Genomic DNA, 15,003 nt, shown 5'->3' on the forward strand with positions numbered 1-15,003 from the left:
AAGTCGCTGTCACGTGACCGCCTTTCTTTGCCTTCCTTTGCCCTCCCCTCCCCCTCCCACCCCGCGCTCCACGTGACGCGACCCACGGCTGGGCCACTCCATTGCTCTGCCCAGAGGGGGTTCCCTCTCCCCGTGGGACAACAAGCGTCCTTCTCTGGCCGCCCAGAAGCTGCACTGTGCCTGCCACTATTCCTCTGAAAGCAAAACAAGCCGCAGCGGGGCTGCTTTCACTCCTCAGCTTCTGCCCTGGAGATGAGCTCCCCCGTTTCCGAATGGTTTCCCCCAGAGGGGGTACGGCGAGCGAGGAAGCCCCAAACAGCTGGGAGTCCAATGAGGGCGCGCAGTGGGCCGGGCGCCGCGCCTGCGCACGGGCCGTATGTTAATGTTGTTGATATTCCGGCGCAGGGAGTTGGGTTTCTTTCTCCGGCTGAGTGAGAGGCTGAACTTTCCAGGCCGCCTCCTGCCCCGCCGGGCCCGGCCCCTCGCAGGGGGAGGTGGCAGGCGGAGGGGGCCGAGCCGAGGGGAGGGGGCAGAGGCAGCGGGCGTCTCCTGCCCATGAGGGCCTGATGGAAAACACAAAGGACCTGGTGAGTACCAACAGCTCGGAGGAGGCGGCAGCCGCGGCGGGGGCTGCCCCGCTGCTGGGACCAGCTGCACCCCGGCGCCTGAGGAGAGAGGCGGAGGGGACCTGTGGCAGGGAGCGAGTGGCAGCCCGAGGGGATGTGGGAACAGGCGGTGAGGTTGGGGGGCTGAGCGGCCCCCTCGGTGCCCGTACTGGGGGAGGCCGGCAGCCGCATCCATGAGGGAGGGGAGCAGCCTCGGCACTCAGTGGCTTTCTGGGGGACGAGGGGAAGGGGGAGTGTGCTCGGAGGCGGGGGGCTCGGCCGTGCCGGCCCCCTGCGGGCTGCGGAGCGGGGCCGGTTTCGGGGCGGATTTCTGCAGGAGCTCTGTTGCGAAAAGTTTCTTCTGGGCAGCCCCGTTGAGCCGAGCCGAGCCGTCCCGCGAAGCTGGGGCCCGGGGGCGGGTGCCGGCAGCGCTGCGGAGCCTGTCACCCCCAGGGGGCTGCGGGCACGTGGAGGCGGTGGCGGGGCCCCCTTTGTTGTGCTCCCCTTGGCTGTGCAGTGCTGGGCTGGGCTTTTTTTCCTTTCTCCCTTTCTCTTTCCTGCCGGCAGTCAGGGTCGGCAGTGAAGAGTTTCGGATGATCTGATACTGACTCGGGCGTACTCGCTATGCTTCTCTCAGTGGTCCACTTTAACTGCTGGGGTTTCAGCAACTTCCTCTTGTAGCTCTAGCCTTTAAGGTTTAGATTTCCAGCCGTGCTCATTTTGATTACTGGATTCTTTAATGTTAGCACTTCAAAAGCTTGAGTTTCTTTGCATCCAATTCTTCCCTCTATGTAATTTTTATGACTGTTTATATTGTGACTTTATTCTTCAAGTGAGGAGCAGTAAACTAGTGAAACCAGTTTCACTTTCAGGTTTTTGCTGGAAATGTTTTAAAGTGTAGCAATTTCTGTCTAGTGTGGCTTTAATAAATAAATTTTTAAAAACCTGCTACAAAGCATATGCTGATTGTGGTGGAAACTGCTGTGTGGGAAAAAGTAATTTATTTAAAATAACTGAAGTTGTGGGTAGTAGCTCTTATGAGTTTTTCACATCTGAAGCTGAAAGCTGCAGAGCAGTCTTCTGTATTTTAAATGAAAATTATTTTGCAGTGTGGAGAACCTGTATTTACCTATTTGTTTATAACAGTCTGGTTTCAACTTGTAAGGAAGGGAGTAAAGAGATTATGAGAGTCTAATCTCTTACTTTAAATGGCAACTAAAACAATATACTCCTTTAAAAAAGCAATCAACCTAGATAGGTTAATAGCTTTTACTTATTGTTTCTTCTGCTTAGAGATCACTTTGAGGAAGTGCCTAGTGTAAGCTAGAGGGAAAGGTAGCAGAGGTGTATACTCTTCTATGTGGAAGTTAGTGTTTATACCCCAAGAATAGGTGAGATGTTTACAAGAGTTGGCTGTGCATGTGCACAAGAATTATAAGGAAGTAAGAATTCTCTTCATTGTTGCTCCCTAAAGAGCTAAGTGAGTGTGGCAGGAATGATCACATGTACAAAAGTTCCTTCTTATTGGCTTTCATTTCTCTTACTTTCTAAAATTTGATTTAATTTTGCAAGGCTTTTGGTACCTTCTGCAAACTACTACTGCATGCCTTGATTCATCAGGTAAGTCAGTGCGCCCTGGTCATGTGTGATATTTTGCTGAATCTAGCTCTGAGCACACAGAATGAATTCAAGTGTTGAAGACTTTGTTTTTGGGTTGATGTTGCTTTGGGTTTGGTTTTCTTTCAGGTTTAAATTGCCTTTTTATTTTTTTAAATGATAATGGTGAAGTATTTGCCTCTTCCAGGGAGTCCTGTAAAGGCTTTGTAGAAACATAATGGAGTTTGTAACAGATTTTCAGTTTTCTCAGAACTCAGATATTTCACATATTAATCATCACACCCCTCCCCCTCCAAAATTGCCTGCTAATTTGATATATTTTTTTATGAAAGAGTCTCCCCTCTTGTGTGAAACCCCCTGGGGAAGAGGCTATGGACAAAACCATTGGCAAACAGCAGAAACTGGCTTCAGACAAAATGCTGTCACACATAGCAAATGAAGAGACAGGAAAAAACATTTCTGTAATTTTCCAGCAGAGATTTAACTTATAATAAGAGTGGAAGGCACATTTCCAGATAGAGGTGAGTTTCTTATATAAAAAAAGTAAGTTTGGTTGGTTCTGATTTCCAGGAATCCCAGGATGTTTAGCTTTGGGGTTTTTTGTTTGTTTGTTTTTAATGAAAGCTGCAAGTATATTTTCTTTAAATTGGTTCCATGTTTGAATATTTTTGTCATGCTATGAGACACAATTAGACTTCAGTTCCACAGGGGGCAAGCTATTATTACAACAAATTATTTTGGCCAACTTACGTTCAGAAGAGTTATAATAAATTAGTTCTGTTGTCTTGTTTCCTTAATGCTAACATTTAGAGCTAAAACTAAGCTTGTAGTGTAAAACATTCACGAACTTCTGAAAACAAAAGCAGTGCATCAAATCTAATATCAATTTGGAAGTACACTTTGGGAAACACATGATCTGTTAAGGATGTGTGATAAAAGTAAATGTGTCTTATCACAGACCCTTGGCTTGAAGGTTGTGTTGACCTCATTGTTGACCTTGGTCTGAAATACCATCTGTCCATACTTCTGTCATGTTTCTGGGGGTCAGATCTGATTATAGAGTGTGATATCTCTCTGTATAGGTGCTAGAAGGCCTTTGTTAAGCTACAGCTCTTATACTTAAAGCTCTAAATTGATATCTTTCTGAAATCAATCAACAAATTGATTCAGTAGTAACAACAACCATTTGGAGTGGTTTGAAACCTTTCTGTGACTGTTTGGATCATCCTCCTTCAGCCAGGATGTGCTTCCTTGGAGGCAAGAAGTCTTGCTTAATAGCAGGATATTTTTGTAGCAAGTTTTCACTTTCAAAACACTTTCTCATCATTTTTGCCAATACTTGAGCATAGGTTTCATCAAGACTCTAAAACAGTTTCCCAAGTAAGTATTTGATGTCTTTATTTAACATTAAATGGTTTGGTTTTGTTTTGGCTGTGCATTGTTGATTCTTCATGACCAATTTGTTATGCTGAAAGAGTAGTCATTATGCTTAAAGAATATGTGCTGACCAAATTCAACTGTGTATATATTTAAGATTGTATGTTAAGAGAGTGAGAATCTATTTTTCATATTTGTTTTGAGTTCTTTTCTGCTTTTAGGGAAACCAGTTTCCTTAACTATATTCTATTATCATACCACTTGCCTTGTGTAATGGTTAATTAAGAGTATTTCTTAAAAATACATTGTTGCCAAGTATTCACAGGGAGGAGAGGAAGAACAGGAAAATGGGAAGTTGGGCAGAATAAGAAAGCAGTTCTTAAGAGTTCCTTTCTCCACCCATCCCTTCAATAAAGAAAAGTATGCAAGAAAACCCCCCAAGCAAATAATGGCAGAGGCTTCTTTGCAAGTCCTGCTCACGCTAGATTTTGTATTGCTCTGTCTAAAAATCTTCCCTGTTGAGGAACCAGTAATCTCATTAGGAAAATAAGTCTTAGCCAATATGCTTGAAAGTTTGTCTTGTTCTTTTGTTTGTGTTGCTTCTGCTTAATATACTAGTAGACTCTCTCCTAGTGGTGAGTTACTTAAGCTACTGCTCTTTTGGTATTAACCTATTCCCTTACCTGCTAAATGGTGAAGAGCACTGATCTGATTTTAGTTTTGAGGAACAGACAGCCTTCTTAGCATGGTTTTTAGTGCTAAATCCAGATTCTAGGAGTAGGAAGCTTTTTTTTCTTGTATGCCTGTATTGTGAAACATGGATTGATCTCACTGTGGCTTAATCATTTGATTAAATTACCACTACTTTTGGTCCTCTGGTAGCTTTTGTTGAGTGAAGGACTTCCTTCTCATGGACAGTCTATCAAAATTCAGTGGGAACACCGTGCAAAGAAGTTGTTCTTTCTGAGGCTTACACTTGTAGTGGTCCTGTAGCTACCATGCTTAGACCCTTCTTTGTCAGATGGAAAAGATACTGCTAGTCAGCTGATACAGCACATTGCTTGCAAGAGCTCAGCGGGCATTGCAGGCTGCTGCTGTTACCAAAGCTTTATCTTGGTTATGGTTCTGTTTGATGCATACATTATCCCTTTTGTAAGGATGCTTGTTTTGGTCTTGTGAGTTCAAAGTTGTACCCCAGGCTTTTTTTCTGTTTTGGTTATTAGAGATTCTGTTCTTTTGCAAGTTCCACCTGAGTTCTGCAGGAAGGGTTGTCAGAGATGCCATTTGTTGTTTGCTTTTTTCTGCAAATGCAGTGTTTCAGTGTGGTTTAGTGGTGTTTATTATCAAAATAGAAATGTTTTCATCTGTTTGATCTGCTCTAGCAAAATTCCAGTGTAAGTATTTGCATATCATCTTCCCTAACTTCCATTTGCTTCTGCACACAGAGTACTTCGTGTTTTTTTCCTTGCAAAAGCAAACTTTTCCAAGTCTCACAAAACATATTTTGAGTGGTTACCCCAGAATTATAATCCAGATAATAATTATGAATTAACATTAAGAATGTCATACATAATTTAGCTGGCAAACGTGATCATTTTCTGGCAAAAGCTTGGATTAAAATGTTTTACCAAAATTACTGTAGTTTTTTTAAAAGTAAACAAAGCTGATATTTTTAATCATTCATAACTTCAACTGGGACAATTTGGCCAAATAGAAAGCAAGTGGAAAGGCAATGTATGAGCTCTCTTTTGACAATGCAGTTAAACTTGACCAACTTGATTGCTTCTTAGGAGCTTCTCTAATGCTGAAGAAGGATTTTCTTAGTAGAGGACCCAAGTTTCCATATAGAAAGTGAAAACATTTTCTTTCTCATCTATGGGTATTTTGGCAAAGAGGGCTTGGCATTAGTGTTGAGGTTTTAAACATATGGTATTCAAAAGGAGGAACAAAAAGAGCCAACTGTGCTGGTGTGGTATGATTGTAATCTTGCACCATGCTTCAGCTTGCCTAGAGCAGCCCATCTTCCCTCCTGTGCTGCTGGTCCTTCATCACATCACCAGCTTTCCATTGCTTGCTTCACCTTCCCTTGCAGTACAAGCAGCGCTGGCTGTAGAGTTTCTCTTGCTCATTGTGAGTTGGAGGGACTGGGAACGGGCTGCATTTCTCTTCCTTCTGAGCTACTGCAGCATTTCAGACCTCTGCCAGCAAAATACTGGGCAAAAAGGAGCTGCCACTTGGGTCCAGAGTTCTCCAGTCTGGAATGGAAAAGGGATGTCCCAAGACTATTTTATACTGCAGCATCCACTAAAGGGTTGAAGTCTTCCTTTATGTGGGGTGAGGCCTTAATCTCTTAGGGCAATCAGACGACCTGATTTATGGAGGATGAGTGAATGAAGGAGATCCTGCCCCCAGGATACACCACTAATATCTATCCATAAAACTCATTGTGGTGTTCTGGTATTACTGCTGGGAATAGTTAATATAGTATTGCATTTTATTTCTTAGCAGAGACTATGGTCAAGGAAAGTTATATATTATGAGATATTAAGGAGCTCATGAAATCTTGAGAAAGATGACTAGTCTTCACGTTCTGATCTGTAAATTATTGGCACTGTTCGCAGCACACTGTATCCATGGCAACGCTGTGCTCAACTTCTGACTTAATCTACACACATGTGCACACACAAACAAATAACTGATCTTGCATTTTCTTGTCCAGTAGCATCAGTAATAGTAGACAGATAAGACTTGTTACCAGTGCAGATAGGGACAAGGTTTCATTCTGCCATGGCTCAATCTTTCTTCTAAAAATTGCAGTTGTTACCCTAGTTACATCAGGAAGATGTCAGTTCCTTCAAGGAATTGTCAAGTTATGCCCTATCCTAAGTTCTGATTGCTTTTAATGTGATTTTGAATTGTTGGCTGAGGAATATGAGCATAATTAACTTTTTGTTTGGTTTCAGAGCTGCTTTATATGTGTTAAAATTGTTTGCCTTATTGCATAACCTTTAGTGCTTACTGGTTTTTGTTTGGTTTGAGGGTTTTTTTTTTAATGAGATGCTAGGATTGGGTCAGCATGGAAATCAGTTTTCCCTTTTAACTATAAAGAAATCCTTCCATAATAGGATTTAGTCCAATTGCAAAGGAGAATAGAGAATATTATAATAAAGGGATAACATGGCAGAAAAAGGCTCGGATGAGATCCAACAATAAAGATGTTCAGGCATATACTCTCTAGGAAAGGGATTTAGGGAATTACTGTGATGAAATCTTAAAGCTATGAATCTAAATGCATTTTAAGAGGCAAAAGTCCTATTGCATGTTATTTTTTTCTGTGTACAGTGGCTTTTAAATAAAAACAGCTCTTGGAAGAGGAAGTAAAGGAGGATACTTTGTGTTTTTCTCTTTTCTTGACTTTACTTCACTCTCCTGACTTGTACTTCCACTATAGAATTTTTCTTTGTCTTCTCTTTATCTGTTATTTCTTTTTAAACTTAGTAGATACTGCTAAAGATAATGGAAATCCTTTAAATTAATTTTTTTTAGATTAATGAGGGCAGCTCACCTAGCAGTAGCCTTGCTTCAGTAGAGCTGTGTAATCTTATTAATGAAAATGAAAATTGTCACTGTATTAAAATGCATATGTTGCATCAGGAAAAAAAAACCACAACCAGTTAATCTATTGCTTGTACTTCTTTATGTCTTAGCAGTCCAGCAATTTCCAGCAATGCATTCCTCATAACTCTTGTTTTTATTTGACCTCAGATTTTTTGGTTATCGGAAAACTATTATGTAACAAGTTTTTGTATATGACAGTGGCAAATTAGTCACCTTTCTATCTTTTAGCATTTATACAGACCCTATTGCCATAGTAACTCAGCTCTTCATAATTGTTAATGTATTAATCCTCAGAAGGTCCCTGTGAGGTAGAGAGGTGTTCCTGTTTCACACGTGAGAAGCTGAATCATAGGAAGCTGAGTGATTTATTGATAACCCCACAAGCTTAGCAAGGGCAGAGATAGGCTCCTGTTTCTGTGCCTGGGGAATAGTGCCCTCTTGGTTGAACTGTCTTTTCTCTGCCCAGCTTTCTCAAATGAATGAATTTTAGTGCAATTGGCTTCAGCCATCTGGAATGTGCTCATTTGCATACAAGATCTGTATAGCTGTCATATTCAGCACATCAGGTTTAATGAACTCTGAAGATACCAAGAAAAAGAAAATGTATGGACTGCTACTGTGTATTCTCAGTGGATTGTGAGATAGAAAAAGCCTATCACAAGACCAAAAATTGACAAGTTTTGGCTATATAATACTAATTTAATTGGCAATGTATGGCTAGTATCTCTATGCTGATAGAGCAGTTTGCTAGTACATCGGCATTTGAAGACTGACTTTGACCTTTGAAACTTTTTAAACATGACTTCAAAAAATTTGCATTCAGAATGCTCTGCTATTCTTTGGGGGTTTTGTTGTTTGTGTTTTTTAACTCTTTAGACAGAACATACTTCACGAGCAGAAAGGAAAAGACGTGATTCATTCGGGATGTTTGACGGTTATGATAGTTGTAGTGAGGACACCAGCAGCAGCTCCAGTTCAGATGAGAGTGAAGAGGAGGTTGCTCCTCTGCCATCCAGTCTCCCAATTATCAAGAACAATGGACAGGTCTATACTTATCCAGATGGCAAGTCTGGCATGGGTAAGTATGTGGTGCATGAGTACAAAGTCTTTGTTGTTTATTAAATATTTCTTAGCCTGTGCTGTGATGTGTGAAGGTCCAATTTCAAACCTTGGTCCAGACTGAAAAGGGACTAAATGAGCTGAAGAATTGGGGTTGGTTTGTTTTGGGAAGGGGAAGTTTTTTCGTTTTTTGATAAATGGGAAGAAGATGGTTTTTGATTCCTGCTGTCAGAAGAGAAATAGTATAGGAACTCCTGTGTTCCCATCAACTATGTATTGTGTCTATTTGCAGATGCATGTATGTGTTCTCATGTACATTGTTTTTGTTCTTTGAGCTTTGAGTAAAATATCCATGTGTTTTCTTTATGATTGTACATATGTGCTCTCTACCTTGTTTATATACAATGTATTCAAATGGATTTCTCCTTACACTAGTAAAACTTCATTAGTGTTACTGTATAAAGTCTGTTACCTACTAGCTGTGAGCTAGAGAGTACTGGAAAAAATGTTGTAAAGGGAAGATTGTTTTTATCATCAGAAAAAAAAATATTTTAGCCAAAATCATTAGTGATTGATAGAGTGCTCTCTGGACAGAATATTTATATTCTCATTGTTATAGGTTGGTCACAAACTTACTCATCATGGAACCAAGTCAGTGGGTGGTACTGTCAGCCTGTGAAACATATGATTCCAGCTAAAAGAGAATATTGATTGGCTGTGGTACTTCAGTATACTAATTTATGATTCAAAAAAGAGATCTGGTTTTAGTTTAGATAGGAAGTATTAAATAGGAAATAAAGATTGGCAGGCCCAGATTCAAAGCAGATGATTCCTTGAGAACCATGAAAACACAGAAATTGGCTTTAGCTGGTTAAACTGGGTCATTCACTTCTACTAGTGGTCAGATGAATAGGGGACAGAAAGGAGGCATCCTTTCACCAGTGAACTTGAGGTTCTTGGTGTTTCACTGCCCTTTGTGATGGTCTTTTTGGCTTTATTTTTCTGTGCTGGTCTCTTCAGAGACAAACCCTAAGGACTGTTTGGTGGTGCCACCTACAGGACCTTCTTTGTGTTGTCTTTGTTCTGAATTTTTACTGCAATCTTCATTACACTCTTAACACTTTGCTTTTTCTCCTCTTTGTAGCTACATGCGAGATGTGTGGAATGGTTGGTGTCCGTGATGCTTTTTACTCTAAAACAAAACGCTTCTGCAGCGTGTCATGCTCTAGAAGCTATTCGTCAAACTCCAAGAAGGCCAGCATTCTGGCCAGGCTTCAGGTAGCGGTACAGACACCATTTTCTTTATCTACTTTTTATAGTCTGTGTTTGTAAAACTTGCATGACATTTTAAGCTAAGTCAAGTTTCTTAACACATCAAAATATTCACGTAAGTGGTTTTGTAAACCAAAACTCATAACTGTATCGGTAATGAACAAAATACTTTGCTCAGCAGCACAAACCACAGGGAATACTGACTCCTAATTTAAATTCTACTGCAGTGGCCTTTCTGCAAGAAAAAGTTGAACAAAAATCTTTAATCTACATAGATAGTGACTTGAAATTCCATGCATCTCATACCCAAGATACCCTCTGATTTTAAAGAGCATGAAAGTCCATTTAGAGTTGTTATGTTTAGATTTTGAGAGTTTTCTTAACTGTATTAGATTTGCAAAATGGGTTTTGGTCTATTCACTTGAAATATTACTTTAAAATCATTAAGATATGTTTGTAATATTCAAGATAAGAGATAGAAATGTCTAGAAAAATTATTACATCCTATCTCAAATTCATTGCAACAAATGCCAAGAAGCTGCATTGATAGAAATTAGCTTAAAAGTTGTTCTTTTTGACCCACTTTTAAAAGATGTCTTTTTTTCAGGTAAACAACAATTCATCTATAATGCTGTTCAAGTTGGAATACTAGTACAAAAGTCATCTTTTGGACATGGCTACTGGTTTTTAAATTTATTTAATATTACATGTAGTTTTGTCAACTTCCATTATGTGTTCTAAATTTAGTTAAATGTACCAGAGAGGTGCTAGAGTCTATGGAAATTGCCTGATGAGTGTTTGGAAAGGCTTTATTTACTTAGCTTTTTTTATTTTAGGGTAAACCTCCAACAAAGAAGGCTAAAGTTCTACAAAAACAGCCTTTAGTGGCTAAATTAGCAGCATATGCTCAGTACCAAGCAACTTTACAAAATCAGGCAAAGACTAAAGCAGGTAATGGCATCTAAACAGAACTGAAAGAAAGTCTTGGTAATGCAAGATTTGTGCCTCATTAGCAGCTTCCTAAATAAAATCACTTTCTTTTAGCAGCTGTCCCTGTGGAAGGTTTCAGCTGGGGTAACTACATCAATAGCAATAGCTTTACAGCAGCTCCTGTTACCTGTTTTAAACACGTAAGTATTTTTCAATATGTGCTGTACTTTAATGTGTGTGCATGAGAGAGAGTTCATGTTAATTCTTGAATTCATTTTTGCCAAACATTCTTGCAGAAATATGTTTCATGGCCTAAGACTATGACAGCTGTATTGCAAACTGTGTTAGTATGAGTCCTTTTTAATAGGTATGTTTAGTTTTATCTGTCCTTTAAATGCATTCTGAACACTATCACTTACTCTCATACATGTTCTCATAAACAAATAAAGTAAAAGAACTCTTAAACACTTGTGAAGTTGTTTTTCTCACATTCAGTGTGTGAAATCATTGAATGCACTACAGAACATCAACCAGGCCATGCAATATTAGAAAAAAATTAAAAAGGCATTTTAGATTGAGTCAGACTTGCTCCATTATGGTGATTCCATCTTTTGGTTACATACCTGGATTTGGGATATTTTTCTTAGACTTTTAGTCAGATTTTCCCTGTCATTCTTGCTGACAGCTAGTGTATAAGCAGAGGGAGATGAAGGCTTTCTGTAAATCTGAACTTCAAGAGGTTGGTTTCCTTTGTATTAGAGCTATAAAACTTAAAAAAGTTGTCAGTCATTACAGAATGAAATTAAGGGATGAGAAAAATAGTTAGCAGCATCTGTCTCTTAATGTGTTTGTTAATTTCAGTCATTAGATCTTGTTTAAAATATTGTCAGTACTGTCTCTTCAGTAAAAACTTTCTGATGGAAAGTGTTTCCTCAGCAGATGATCTTTGTTTGTGAAGTTGAAATGTCCAGTCTTCTTACAGAAGTTTTCTTTTGCTCTAAATTATTTCATTAAAAATTGCAATCAAAACAAACATTTTGATTTGTGGAAGCTCTTGGTAAGGGAGAGGAGAGACATGTTTTCTGTCCAGTTCTGGAATTCATGCTGAGCCCTGTCAACTCATAAATCAGTAGGAGTTGAGGGCTTTTGGCAGTTGGCACTTTCTGAATAGCACCCTTTATACTCATAGGCCTTAACTGTTGCCTAGAACAGAGCCTTGCATTACTGTACCTTCATGAATTTGTATCGAGTTCTGCATGCTTAAGTAAGCATGTTTTTACTTTGCTTTCACAGTTATGAACATGCTATAATAAGTAATTTCATAAATAGATATCAAAAGGTATTGTTTGATAATGTGGACTCTTATAACAACAAATGCTTCATGATGTATGGCATCCTTAATTAGGAAACAGCTACAATAGTTAGGCCACTTATAAGTCATGCTGTAACGTTCCATATTAAAAGGACTTGTATCTTCATTTGTTATTACTTCATTAAATTGAAGGGCACACCAATAATGTGAACGGATACAATACTGATGTTCATATTTTACCTTGAATATTTTTGCAGGCTACATGACAACAGTTCTGCTAAGCCTGAATATTGTTCCTTTTCTGTCCCAGTTTTCCTTTTATGTACAAGTGAAATGCAACTCCTACATTATCCTTTGGAGAGTTACACTTCTTTGATGGACGTTAGTTAGTGTTAAAACATTGTGATTTGTATTTAGTTTTACTGTCAATATTTCCTCAAAAAATACATTATTTAAGCCGTTCAGAATCTGAAAATGTATTAGTACTCTCTTCTTGGATCCTTTTCTCTCTCCCCCTACTCTCTGTTGATTATTAAAAGGAAAAAAAAAACTCTTTTTGTCTGCCTGGCAAGATTATTGCTATGTTTTCTGTGTGCTACATTGCTTTGCTTCATAGGAGTTCGTACTTTAGTTGATGTTTGTTTGCCATCCATATTATGGATTCTGTGTGTATGTGTCTGTGAGATTGAACATAAATATAGCAGATGCTGTTCAAAACTAAAGCTTTGAATTTACAGCAAAATCATGACACATCTACCCTTAAATTTGTTATTAGATAAAATATGTATCCGACTATACAGGGTGTAAGTTGTATGGCTATTTGATAGGGGTCATGGGGATCAAGGGGAATTGTAAGGTAATTATAAGAGGCAGGATTTAGCTTATTTGTTTGGGATGTTTTTAAATAACGTGGCATACTTCAGTATTTCATGTCTCTTAGATTTTCTGAGATCACTTCTTTTATCTGGGAAGTTCTTTCCTCTTTAATGAAAAAGTTATATTTTGGAACAAACATATTTAAGTCTTGAAGTTCTCTGTATGAGAAGAAATAATGTCAGTCTTTTGATGCCCTTAATATGGCTTTTGTACTTACCTTTTACCTTCCTTTCAGACTTCCATGTTAAGTAACACTAGTGTCATTCACTAGCAATAGTAAAACTATGACCACTCCATAGTTCAGTAAACTTAGAGAAGTTGCTTTAGTTTTTCGTTTATGAAGGATGTGTTAAAGCCAGAGCTACAGTTTGTGACCTTTTGGGTGGTTTTGTTTTGTAAAATTGCTTTATTCGGACACACAAGAGTGTGATGCAAGGAGGAGAACTCTCAACTGGTGTTTTTAGTACTGTGTTAAAGCTTAGTAACATACAATGTATTGCGAACTTGCATTCCAATCTCACCTTCTTCTAAACAGTTTTTACATTTTTGTGTATTTGCTTTTAGTAGCTCAACCCACTCCTAGAAATGAAAGCAACTACAGTGCTTTGAGTCTCTTATCAGTACTACTTAATGCACAATTAATATTAATTATTCTTTCCCATTCTACTACTGAGGTGCACATTCCCTGAAGATAAGGGTTTTTTCACTCTTTATTCCAGTTGAATTTTATTTTGAGCTGGAATACTTTCATTCTCTTTTGGGGTTTTTTGTGAGTACATTACATTTGCTCTGAGAGCATTTCCAGGATGGCACACTAGGTGGCAGTGGTTCGCTTTGGACGGATGTATTTTAGATCATTTTATGCTTTGTCCTCTGGCATTACGTTTTCTGGGAGTCTCGTTCACACACAAGCTTTCAGCATAGTGTTCTTATGCTTCAGGAACTTGAAACATCACTTTGCCTTTAAAATTCTAATTCAAGTTTCAAGTCTGAAATCGTGGCGAAGTTGGTGCCATCCAAAAGCTTTTAAAAGCTGTGAGAGCCACAAGGTCTTTGTTCAGCGAGGCACGTGAGGATACTTAGCCTTTAGGTGTTCCTGTCGAACAGGACCTTCCTGATCGCAACTTACCTTGCAGAGAAGGCAGCTGCTGCTCACAGATAAACCCTCCCAGGTCATCTCCCGGAGCAGGAAACCATGAACTACATCTTCCTTGTTTGGGAGTAACATGAAGTGGATCTCTTCATCATGAGTCTGAAAGGTAAATTTGTTCTTACCTGTAAATTATGGTTCTGCTAGTTCACACTATGCCAATCCAGCCTTCAGAGTTACCCTTCCAGACAGCAGATGAATAAGATTTAGCACTTACGTAGTGCTTTGAGTTTTTCAGAGCGCTGTGCAAACATTGATTGGTTAATCAGACAGAGGCAAAGAAGATGTGGAGGAAGAAGGCTCTTACAGCCCTGGTTTATCCAGTCTTCCTCCCTAAATAATATTCTTAGTGAGTGAAAAAGGAAAAGATATATCAGGTATGCTGTAAACCATCACTTCAGGACAGTAATGGTATCTGGCATTTCAGTAGTGATGCTACAGAGGGATGGCTTCCTTCTTCTAAAGGGTGAGCCATATGGATTGGTGTAGGAGAACTAGCAGAACCAATATTTTCACAGACAAGGACAAATTTAACTTTCTGCTATTTCCCTCTATACCAATCCACGTTCTAGAAATAAAAATGAAACATTTCCTTTACTGGTTTGTGTGAGAAGTGTTTCAATGTCCTTTTCTCTCCAAATCAATTGAATAGATGAGCAGGCAGTAAAATACATTTCAATTAAGTGCAGCTGGATTATGGAATTATTCAGCACTGCAATTTTTGATTGCTTAGCCTCGTCTGTATCTCTACAAAGCAACAAGATTTACTTAAAGATTTATTTGGAAAAGATTATTTCCTTAATTCAATTCCAAAAGCTACAGATGTCAATTTAGAGATGATAGTGAATATGTCATAGGACTTAAGTTTTATTTGCATATTTTGTGTGTGCAAATAAGCCATCATCTTTCAGATGTTTTTTTTTCCTCTCTGTCTGCCAGATGGCAGAAGAGAGCTCTGCAGTCTAAACTGGTGTAGATGGGATATAGCAGAACATGAAGAGACCAGGCTTCAAGAATAAGAAACTGGCATACTTACAGTAACTTATTTTTTGCCTTAATAGTTAAAACTAGTATTAAGTTTTGCATGCCTACCCTCAGGTATTTCTGTTAGTGAAGGGTGTCTCCTTGTCTCAAAGATAAGTTTGTCTTTTAGTGCTGCTATTAGGCTATTACTGATTGTCACCAAA

General features: G+C 39.0%; 1 protein-coding gene across 7 annotated transcripts in view; it reads left to right on the plus strand.

The window, feature by feature from the left end:
- The first annotated feature begins 123 nt into the window (after nucleotides 1-123).
- The window catches only part of MBTD1 (mbt domain containing 1), a 29,932-nt gene continuing 15,052 nt past the window's right edge, over nucleotides 124-15,003 (plus strand). The window contains exons 1-7 of one of the 7 annotated variants that reach the window (XM_062010610.1): nucleotides 124-587; nucleotides 2,178-2,225; nucleotides 2,555-2,743; nucleotides 8,094-8,295; nucleotides 9,421-9,560; nucleotides 10,385-10,499; nucleotides 10,593-10,678. In XM_062010610.1, coding sequence (XP_061866594.1) covers nucleotides 8,142-8,295; nucleotides 9,421-9,560; nucleotides 10,385-10,499; nucleotides 10,593-10,678 — 495 coding nt within the window. In that variant the 5' untranslated portion in view covers nucleotides 124-587; nucleotides 2,178-2,225; nucleotides 2,555-2,743; nucleotides 8,094-8,141. The remainder of the gene's footprint in view (nucleotides 588-2,177; nucleotides 2,226-2,554; nucleotides 2,744-8,093; nucleotides 8,296-9,420; nucleotides 9,561-10,384; nucleotides 10,500-10,592; nucleotides 10,679-15,003) is intronic. The other 6 variants (XM_062010609.1, XM_062010603.1, XM_062010604.1 and 3 more) reach the window with 6 other exon arrangements.

This window comes from Colius striatus, chromosome 18, assembly GCF_028858725.1.
Source record: "Colius striatus isolate bColStr4 chromosome 18, bColStr4.1.hap1, whole genome shotgun sequence".
NCBI classification, from domain to species: Eukaryota; Metazoa; Chordata; class Aves; order Coliiformes; family Coliidae; genus Colius; species Colius striatus.